General features: G+C 34.1%; 1 protein-coding gene across 1 annotated transcript in view; it reads right to left on the bottom strand.

Moving 5' to 3' along the window:
• LOC106872777 (3-phosphoinositide-dependent protein kinase 1) overlaps positions 1 to 11,154 on the bottom strand; it is a 32,552-nt gene that overhangs the window by 11,835 nt on the left and 9,563 nt on the right. The window contains exons 6-11 of the mRNA XM_052971938.1: positions 9,787 to 9,812; positions 9,053 to 9,121; positions 8,263 to 8,359; positions 6,156 to 6,332; positions 4,964 to 5,010; positions 680 to 794 (exon numbers count right to left, since the gene is read on the bottom strand). Of these exons, the coding sequence (XP_052827898.1) occupies positions 680 to 794; positions 4,964 to 5,010; positions 6,156 to 6,332; positions 8,263 to 8,359; positions 9,053 to 9,121; positions 9,787 to 9,812 (531 nt within the window). The remainder of the gene's footprint in view (positions 1 to 679; positions 795 to 4,963; positions 5,011 to 6,155; positions 6,333 to 8,262; positions 8,360 to 9,052; positions 9,122 to 9,786; positions 9,813 to 11,154) is intronic.

Here is an 11,154-nt window from a genome sequence, read left to right as displayed (position 1 = left end):
ATTATAAACTATAAAGATTAGTAATTAATCAAATAATATTAATCAAAAATAATCGAAAATATATCAACACTATTCCAATCGAAGTTCTAATATTATGTTGAAATGAAACTATAACTTCTAAATAATATAGTGTTAAATAAGTTATCTATTAAAATAATCTATAAAGAATCAAATGAATAGTATAAAAACAAGAATACATATTATTTTCAAATAGTAGAAAATCTTTATATATATATATATATATATATATATAATCCTTTTATGTCTATTTTCCATGCTGACAAGGGTTGGACGGTTTGACCAGAGCTGGCAGCCAAAGAGCTGCACCAGGTTCCAGTTTGATTTGTATGTATGCCCCAGATACAAACCCACGTGCATGCCTGAATGCCCCAGATAGACATGTGTGCATGCCTGCAAGCCTCAGATACAGACATATATGCACATCTGTATGCCTCAGACACAGACATATGCACATCTACATGCCTCAGATACAAACATATGCATGTCTGTATGCCTCAGATACAAACATATGTACATATTTGTATGTCTCAGATACAAATCTGCAAGTATGCACACAAATAAGTATGAGTATATCAATACTTCTGTGCATAAGTATGATGTATGGTCATATTTTAAAAGAAAAACCTATATCAGTAAGACTAATTTTGTAAAAACTTACCTTACGCTTATCTACTAAGCCTTGTTTCAAAATGAGATTGCCTTCAACAAATTTGTGAAAATCATTTTCTCGGGCCTGTTTTTCGAGCAATTCCTTCCGTTGATCTTCAGTAATCCTACAATGAAAAACGACCATCTTCCATAAATGGCACAAAACAATGTATATTTCATTTATCATGTTTGTTTTTACCATTACTCTACAAACCACTGCTAACTAATGAATGTATAAAGTGCAGTAAAAGGGTAGTGAACCTCTAAATAGAGGAACCATAAATTTTTTTTAACCCTTTAGCATTTAAACTGGCCAGATCTGGCCTCTCACACCTATTAATATCATTCTAAAAATAAACAATCACATCATTGAAACTTCGAAGCTATGAAATAGTTAATTCAAACAATATGAATACATAAATAAAGTATAACATTTGGCAGAATAACCTGAATGCTGAAGGGCTAACAGCTTCAACATGTGACATGGAATTGCTCTCCTGCACAACTGATCACAAACTTAGTTACATAAAATGCAATCCAGCTTTGTGACCAGAAGAGGTAGCATAGATGCAATCATAGTCCTTTTTGTTTCCTTACTATGTTCTAACTTAGAGTATACTTTCATAATATCCTCTTCCATTACTAATTTGAGCACCTAAGTAACAAGCTGCTATCAACTACCTCTAGGAATACAGTTCTATATTTAAGAGATGCGGAATTATGTACATTATTTACATTCGACAGATATTTGTCCTCATCTCGTTTGTTGTTAACACAACAGTTTCGGCTGATATACCCTCCAGCCTTCTTCAAGTGTCTTGGGGAAATTTCGAACCTGGGTTCTCATTCCTAAGGTATTTTTTGATATTATTATTATTGTTATTGTTCAGGTCACTGCTTGGAATCGAACTCGGAATCTTGGGGTTAGTAGCCTGCGCTCTTAATCACTTCGCCATATGCTCAGGACCTAAAACATCGTGCAAAGAATATAAGTAGCGATCGTGATACACACCACAAAGAAATGATCAAGGCCTTTCCGAAAAGATACAAAAGATATGCGGTCTGTATGACATCAGGACAGTATTCAAGAATAATACAATACTTCACAAATATCTCCTCCGAGTAAAACCACCAACAGAAGAGAATATGACTAAAGATTGCGTGTACTCAATCCCATGCAGCTGTGGTAGGTTATATAAAGCGAAACATGCCGCCCCCTCAAAATAAGGGTAGACGAACATCGAAAGCTGTGACATGAGGAGATATTGATAAATTGGGTATAGCTGATCATGTATGGAAAAATGGAGACCACCTCCCCTAGTGGGATGAAGTTAAAATAATAGACAGAGAACACCACTGGAAAATATGAAAACTAAAAGAAGCAGCACATATGCTAGGACAACAACCTCCCAAACAGACCGAGTGCAGATATGAGCAGCATATGGGAACCGGTATTAAGGAAGGATAGAAAAATATTAGATTTATAAGCCCTAAAATTCACTCCATAATTACTCACGGGCATATGGCGTAGTGGTTAAGAGCACAGGCTACTAACCCAAAGATTCCGAGTTCGGTTCCAAGCAGTGACCTGAACAATAACAATAATAATAATATCAAAAAATACCTTAGGAATGAGAACCCAGGTTCGAAATTTCCCTGACACCTGAAGAAGGCTGAAGGATATATCAGCCGAAACTGTTGTGTTAACAACAAACAAGATGAGGACAAATATCCGTTGAATGTACATAATGTACCTCTAAGAATGTTCCTAAGAATTATGGAAATGGAATGATATCTCAACCCAAATAAAAAAGTTTTTATTTATGAGTTTATAGAATCAGCAGGGATGAAATAGTGGAGTTGTTCCATATTCCGTCTTTGTGCTCCAAGTTCAAATCTCACTGAGGTCACATTGCTTTTATCTCTTTCAGGGTGGAGAAAAAGAGTATCAAAAATGATACCTTGCTCTATCTTCTCCAATTCTTTTCATTTTAATAGCAATGCCTCTAATAACTTTGGTCACAAACTGTAGCAACCCTTGTTTTTCCTTGGACAATTTTGGAAGTGTGGAGAGCAGACTTGTATGCTAGTGTAAGAAAAAAAAAAACAAGAACTTCCCAACCACCGACCCATGGTCTCTAGAAACAGCATATCCTGATCTTTGGTAATTACTAAGAAGCGAATCATATGGATTTCAGCTGTTGTTACATTCAGGTCTTCCTCAAGAGCAATACTAATGGGAAAATAGTCCTAATCTAGTGCTTCAAGTAATTCATCACCATCATTTAACATCTGCTTTCCATGCTGGCATGGATTGGACAGTTTGGAAGACTGTACCAAGCAAGTGTCTGTTTTGGCATGGTTTTTATGGCTGGATGCCCTTCCTAACACCAACAACCCTGTGGAGTGTTTAATTTTTCACTTATTCACAGAAAATGTTACAACATAATTATTTTACTGTCACTGACAGTGTTTATAAAATAAGCATATAGACTAATTACATATATAGAGGTGGTAGCAGATCAAATAGATCACCAAGATGATGTTAAAAGGATTTAAAACCAGAATTGAGGGATTCTAAAAGAAGAGGTTTCAAACTTTTTACAATTCATGACTTCCAAAAAATTGCTCAATATATCTCCACACCCAATCTGTCTAACTTCAAAAATCTTCATCATCATCATCAGTGGCCAAAGTAACTAGAAAAAAACAAAAGTGGAGGGGTGGGGGCAGACAAAAATGAAAATAAGGATTCTGTCTTATGTCATCATTTAACATCCGTTTTCCATGCTGGCATGAGTTCAAGAGTTCAAAAGGACTGCATCAAACTTTGCTTTGGCATGGACCCTACAGCTTAATGCCCTTCCTAATGCCAACCACTTAGAAGAATGTACTGGGAGTTTTTTTTTACCTGACACAAGTACTAGTAAGGTCATCAAGTAACTTACATGTCAAGCGTCCTCAACTGAATGGGGTGGTTTTATGCTGGGTGGTGAGAGGTTAAAGTATGAAAGAGGGAGAGGTACAGGTGCCTTGTAGAGAAGATATGTGGTTATCCTTTTTGATAAAGAGAGAAGATGGTGAAGACATGTTAAGGCAATACAATAGAGATGTCCCATCAGCCTTTGATAGGAACCCTTGATCTAAAGCATCCAATCAAAAAATAAGTTAATCAGTCATGATAAATTATCTTTTGTAGAGACTAAAATGTTATTGCAATCAGCATATAACGGCTGTAGCAGACTGTAGTAGACTAACAAGGAAACAAAAATTTAGATTTAACTGATGTACTCTTATAGGTGACACTTGGAGCAGTGATTTTACAAAAACCAGGGAGAGGATTGGGAAGTGTAGTCCATTAGGTGTAGCAATGTTAACTGGGAGGTAAATTAGGGAGCTGAACAACACTCCTCTCTCATTTCCCTTAACCATGCATTATCCACATATAACATAGACACCACACCCCACACCTGAAAATGGATACCTTATAAACATCCTGCAGTGAATGCATGGGTGGGTCATGCTAATAATAATTTCTTACCAGCTAAGAAACTCAAACACTATTCATAAGAAAATACCACTCCAATCATAAGTGGCATTCAACTAGAGACCTCCCAATCTCTCCAACTGTCAGATCACACAATCATCTTTTAGCATAGTTAAGACCATATCCCAAAAACTAACTCTTCTCTTCTCTTTATGGCCAGAAGATACGCTACTGATACTTCACAAGGATCGAGGATTTACATCTAGATCAGGAGTACAACTATGAACACTGACATCATGGACTGCATCTAGGTGAGCCATTCAGCTAATAGGAATCCTTTTACTAATGAACACACTAACTTCTGGCCCACAGACATGCTGTCTCCTGTCTTTTTTATCACTATTATAATGGTCTCTACCATTCAGGTACTCCTGACCCGTTCACCTCTCCACATCTCATCCTTGTCAAGTCCAACCCCATACTTGAACCCTCATCCCTATTTCCCCACAACATCATTGCTCTAAAATGTTCCCTGCATGTGTTGACCAGCAACAAATTAATGTTATTAATGTACTATTTTAATATCACCAATGTTAGATGGCCTACAAGTCCTCCAGACTCAGCAAGTAAAAAGAAATGCTAAAACTATGTTTATGTTTCTTATGTAGGTATGAAACCAGCTCCAGCAGTATTTCAGGAGAGGAGAAATTATGATTTCATGTTTCCTAAAGGCATTAATAAAATGAAAGAAATGAAACTGAAGTTACAATTTCAGCTTGCTGAGCAAACAATAACAAAAGTACTTACACTGTTTCAGTTATTATCTCCCCAATTCTAGCATCATCAAGTCCAGGCTGGAAATACAAATAAAAAAAAAAACTAAAAATCAAAATTGAAAAGGTAATATCATCCAAGGCAATATGTAAAATTATGTAAGGAAGGAATGTGTCAAATTCTTCCATGGCTATTCCTTAGACCTAAGGATGAGAGAAGGCTACATCATTTCTGCTATTAAACAGTTAAATGATCTGTTCATTTCCTTGTTGCTTTGCAAACTTTCTTATTACCACTTGCATTTTTAAACCCGGGTTCATTAATGTTGGCCTACATTCTTCAAACTGCCACTCTAGTTGATAGCCCTCTGTTAGGTAATATGTTTTACTCATTAATAAAGCACTATACAATTAAATAAAAACAACAGTATGCTAATTGATCAGCATTATATGATAACTTGAGGAGAAAAAGCTATAATGATTGAAAGATGTTTTTTGGGGTTTGGGTTTTTTTGGGGGTCATGTTAAAATATTTAATGTTTAGAAATAGATACCACAAATTATCCAGTCCAGTTCCATATAATTAACAGACTTCTTTCCTATACTACATCACCATCATTGTTTTAATGCTCACTTTTCCATGCTCATATGGGTTGAACAGAACTTAGCCTTCCTGTTATCAACCCTCACCTGTTCTCAAGCAAAGTAATAGTTCTCCATGGTGAGATATGTTTTTTTGCAGGATATTAAATGAATGGCCCTGCATGTAGAAGTGATGCTTGTTTACAACCATCACAATGTCAAAGCAAAGTTACACACGAATGATGGGTTTCTTTCAGTTTTTTTGTACCAAATCCACTCACAAGGTTTTGGATGGCCTGGGGCTATGGAGAAGACACTTGCCCAAAGTGCCAAGCAGTGGCATTCAACTCAAGACTACATATTTAGAAAGTAAGCTTCTTGACCATTAGTAATGCTTGTGCTTATAGTTAAATATTAAATTTATTCCAAAATAAGCATCAAGTTTAAAATAAATTCTTTATTATCTTTGCACCAACCTAATAAAATTTTAAAGCCATCTCTTTCCAGAACTGTTCGAACAGCCCACCACATCTAGAGGTTATGGTGTTTTTGCATTTTACCATCTCTTACCATAGAATGTTTTTTAACTGTACTGAAAGTTTACCAGAAACAATGAGACAGAGGACAAAAATTTTTTAACAAACCCGATAGTGGCTCCATAAACTGGGATTGCTAGGTGTGGCAGGTAAATAGGGAAGAAGATCAGGTGGGTCTTGCGTCCAAAGATGGTCCCAAACAATACCATCAAAGAAAGGATGTTTTTTAAGTGGTTTAAAGCCTCCAGATTCAGGACTACCAAGTCGTTTTTGGGGATTGAATACCTGAAAATAGACATTTATAAAGTTTACCTTCCTTTATTTAAGGAAAATGCAATGAAATTAGTTAATCTAAATTTTGGTATAACTATCAAGACTTTAGTCTTGGTTCTTAAAAAGAGGATATTTTATTTCCATTGTTACTTCATTTGATACAGGAAGCAATGTCAGAGTTGTTTCTTCAAACCTGTAAAGCCTTGATGTGTTTAGGTTTGTTTCTTTTTATTGAAAGTTTAAGTAGTGTGGGTCACTTATTTTAAAATGTGCAAGTTTAGCAGCTGTGTCTCTTATCAGTCAACAACACTTTATCACCTCAAGCCACCCCTCTAAATCAACATGCTAGTTCTTACATAACACTATACAACATATTGTAGGTGTTAGAATTTAATACTCAAAGTACTATAACATCTTCAACAAAATAGGCTTGTAGAAGTAGCACCTCACTTTTTTTTAATATGTAATTCAGATAGTTTTAAATATTAATGGTACAAGTAAAAATCATACTAACAGAGAAAAAAGGATGCCTGCAGTATATAAGAATTTGGATGGGATTGAATTTTAAAAGTGTGTTTAACCTGTGAGGTGGTCCTTTGTTTATTTCTTTGGAAGGTTAAGGTTATTTGTGAGTAACTCGTATGTTGTTTCCAAACCAACACTCAAGAAATTATGTAAATCTGACTAGCAAGGTCTTATTCAATATTATTTTTATTAAATCCAAATTCAATCGTTTAAACAGTATTATAAATAAAACAGGAGTGTTCTCCCTTATTTCACTTGTTTTTTAAGGAGGCCTGTAATAAAAGGCTTTTTTCTAATTCTTTTTCTTCTAAGAGTTGAGAAGGACAAGTATAGAATTTTTAAAACTAATTCTTCAAACTATTCTAGAAAGAATTTAGGTAAATGACTTAAGGTCATGTTGGAGAAAAATAGATAATGCACTGTCTATTTCATGAGTGTGACAATAATTCAACACTACAAGACATGCAGAATGTTGAGTGACAAAGCTTCCTGCGACAGCTTAAAAGCCACTGAAAAATATCAGAAATCCTGGGTTTTTATAAGTTACTTTAGACATTTCTAGAAGTGTCCAGAAATTAAATTTCAGAATTTTTGGTTGAAAACTGGGACAGCTTTGGCTAATAATTTATTATTAAACCAATGAAAAGAATCTTTTGAGATTGACTTTGTCTAAACTTCTATTTTAGCGCCAAAAGAAAATTTCCACGGAACAACTCCAGTTGATTTTAAAACATATCTGCTACAAAGCTTTTTACTACATGTGCATTAAAAGAAAGAAAATAAAATAAAAAAGCAGTTAAAGTATGAAGTTGGGGAAGAGAGAAAATATATTTATTCAAAAGTGATATATAAGGAAATCTTTTAGAGATAACAACCATAGTTTTATCTTACTCTATTGTTAAATTTTTTTTTCTTTATCTTGTTTTGGGTTAAATTCTGTGAATATTCCTACAAAACCTTCAAACAATTTGAAACATAGCCATATTTAGAAAGAAGATATAGCTTTAAAATTTTCCTAAACACAATTGCCATCCATTTTAATGCTAAAAATGATGATATTAGAAAACTCAAATGACCCATAGTGCAATTTTTTGGTCTTCCTCCTATGCAGATCAGACTTGTGTCTTTTGAAACAAATCCTCCCATAAATAATGTTATTAGAATGAAATAAAAATTTTCTTCAAAAATTTGTGCTTGGAAAGAGCAAACAATGAACTAGTTTGGAGGTCAGCTAAGCATTTTGGAAAAAATAATTTTGTTACTAAAACAAAATGGGATGAAAAAAAACTGAAAATAACACAACTTATTTAGTGCAGAATATGTGTTATGTATCTTATACGAGTGGATCTAAATATATCAAAATTGGCTATAAAACAATACAGAGTAAATAAATTCAAAAGCTACAGATGTTACTCACCAATAATTTCTGGACCAAATCTTTGGCAACAGGATTGAAACCATCAGGAAACTCATAGTCAAGTTTTAAAATCTTTTGAAATATCTGATATTCATGGCTAAAAGTAGAAAATCATTTGCGTGTATAAAAGGGTGGATTGGTACACTTTAATCAATATTATACTTGTAGTTTTAAAGTAATGTATTTTTTGTGTGGAAGTAAAGAACATTTTCATTTATTTTAATTATTTCTACAAAAGTTTATTTCTTCCATTCCAAACCATATTCTGACACAATAAATAGAATCATGGTCAACTTCCATGTTAGTTAAGCAACCAAACATCCAATGTTTGTTGTCATTAATGCAATGCTACAATTATTAAAGCCACTCTTAGTCAGTTCAATTAGCTGTAAATGTGGACAGATGATTACATGTTGCTCACAAGAGTAAACAGTGGGACCACTGTGTAAATTAATGATTACTTCATTAGTGTTGTGCTGGTCAAGATTTCCAACTGAGGTTTAGGTGATTGGAAAACAGTTTAAACCAAGTTTCTGTTTCATCCAATTCTATCAAAATATTTAACATGAACAAGTGGTAAATGAAAATTATGAAATTTAGTCCATTTATAACAACACAAGCCTATCAAGGCAATAAACCTAGATGCCCAGGTCCTGTAGGATTTAGCACTTTTGGGATAGCAGCTAAAGCCAATTTTACAATTGGCCAGTAAAAATATAATTTTATTGAATGAATAAAAGACATTTAAGAAGTAATTTTTATTCTTTTAAATTCAGGAATAGTTACTCACTTTCCCCAGAAAGGTGGTAAACCAGAATGTAGTTGGTAGATTATACACCCCAAGGCCCACAAGTCAGAGCTGAAAGGAAATTGAAAATTTATAACAGCAACTGAAACATTTCAACTAAATATGCTGTAAATACATTTGACATGTCTAACAATATATTTTATGTAAGCTTTTCTAAAATGACAAGTGAAAGGATTACTTTGGTCCAAAGGTAAGAATACCTGTTATGTCTAAAGGAGATGTGGGTTCATGTCCCACAGGTAGTCTTCTACTTTTTCTATCCAAAAGGGATTTTCAACCCAATATTTACATGCTATTATTTGAAGTTTTATGTAATATGCTTCAAGAACCAATGTTCTCCAAAAGAATATATACATATATTGATATAAATGTGTGGAATAAGATATGGACTCAGAATCATGTGGTTATCACAGTAAGCTCCTCATACAGACCTGGTTATCAGTCCACATAATAATCAATCACAAAGTAGTGTAATGTAAAATGTTCATGCAAGTGAAAATCAAGAAAATCCAAGTAATAAAATTGTGAGGAATATATAAAAACAAAGGTATTAAAGGTGAATATTGATTTATTTAACCATATGACTTCCATGTAATTTTAATTTCAAAATACAAGAAATTATGTACATGGTTGCATTAATATGTGTGCTCAGCATTATTTCACAAACATTGTGGTTACATCAACAGTTCAACTCTAAATATAGGCACAAAATTCACTTTTTATATACAGACTGCATGAAAAGCTGGAAGTGCACAAAATTAGATTTGATCAGTAAAAGGTAAACATCAGAGTAAAGCTTTGACATGGCTCTATTATTATAGGAAAAAAATTTTCTTCACATGTGAACTCAATTTAGTACCCAACAGAAGTCAACCAGTTATTGTAAACAAAATAATGCACTAAAATATAACAATGATCAACACTTGTGACAGGGTTTCAAAAGGGAACACTGCGCAACATTCAACAAACATTTTCTGAAGATCCTATTCCCAGTACAAAAGACAATATTAAAGGCAACCCAGTCTCCATATTCTAAGGAACAGGCAGCTAAACAAATACAAATTCCGTTAATTTAGAAAGAAAAACTTAATGATCATATTCTCTTCTCTGGGAGCAACTGTCTGGTAGCATCTAACAGATTTAGAATTTAGGAACTATTGTTGACAAAATATCATCAGGAACAGTACCTGCATTGAAGGAGAAATCTTAATACATTTTAGTTTTCTTAACTTTCTAGCCAAGATAACTGGCTACCATCAATGTCATATACTCTACTTTAGTTAGCTATCAAGTGCAAGTATTTCGGTACTCAATACTGATACTATTGGGAATACTGTTGAACACAACACTCACACTAATACAAGAAATTTTAAGAAGCAAAACTGTTCAACTGAATTTTAGTCAAACGGATCCTCAAATAATTTATCTCCAATGATAAGAACATGTCATTGTTTTGAAAATTTATCATAATCAAATGAAATTCAAAGGTATTTCAAGACCCATACCTTGTTGTAATGTACCACTCCTAACACATCCTACAAGATTCAACATTCTTACATCAGTTGGTTCAGTTTTGATGAACATTTTTCTCAAAACCAATTCATTAAAATTCAATACAGTCAACAAATTCTTCAAATTTGAGTCTCTCCAAATGCAGTTACTTTAACCATGGAAATTAAGTTTACTAATCAGATGGTGCAGAGAGTCAGAGCTACAGCTGCTACAAATCTATGTATCTCTCTCTTTACATATCTACACATATGCATATGCACACGCGCACGTGCATATATATGTATATGCGCACGCACATATATGCATATGTACACGCACGCGCATATATATGCATATGCACACGCACGCGCGTGCATATATATGCACACACACATACGCATACATATACACACACATACATAAATACATACACACATATATATACATATACACACACACACACACACACACACACGCGCACACACACGCGCACACACACACACATACACACACACACATACACACACACACGCATACACACACACATACACATACACGCACACACATACACGCACACACACGCACACACATAC

This window comes from Octopus bimaculoides, chromosome 1 (genome assembly GCF_001194135.2).
Source record: "Octopus bimaculoides isolate UCB-OBI-ISO-001 chromosome 1, ASM119413v2, whole genome shotgun sequence".
NCBI classification, from domain to species: domain Eukaryota; kingdom Metazoa; phylum Mollusca; class Cephalopoda; order Octopoda; family Octopodidae; genus Octopus; species Octopus bimaculoides.
Note: the sequence above shows the minus strand (reverse complement) of the source record. Positions and strands in the feature narration are given on the sequence as shown.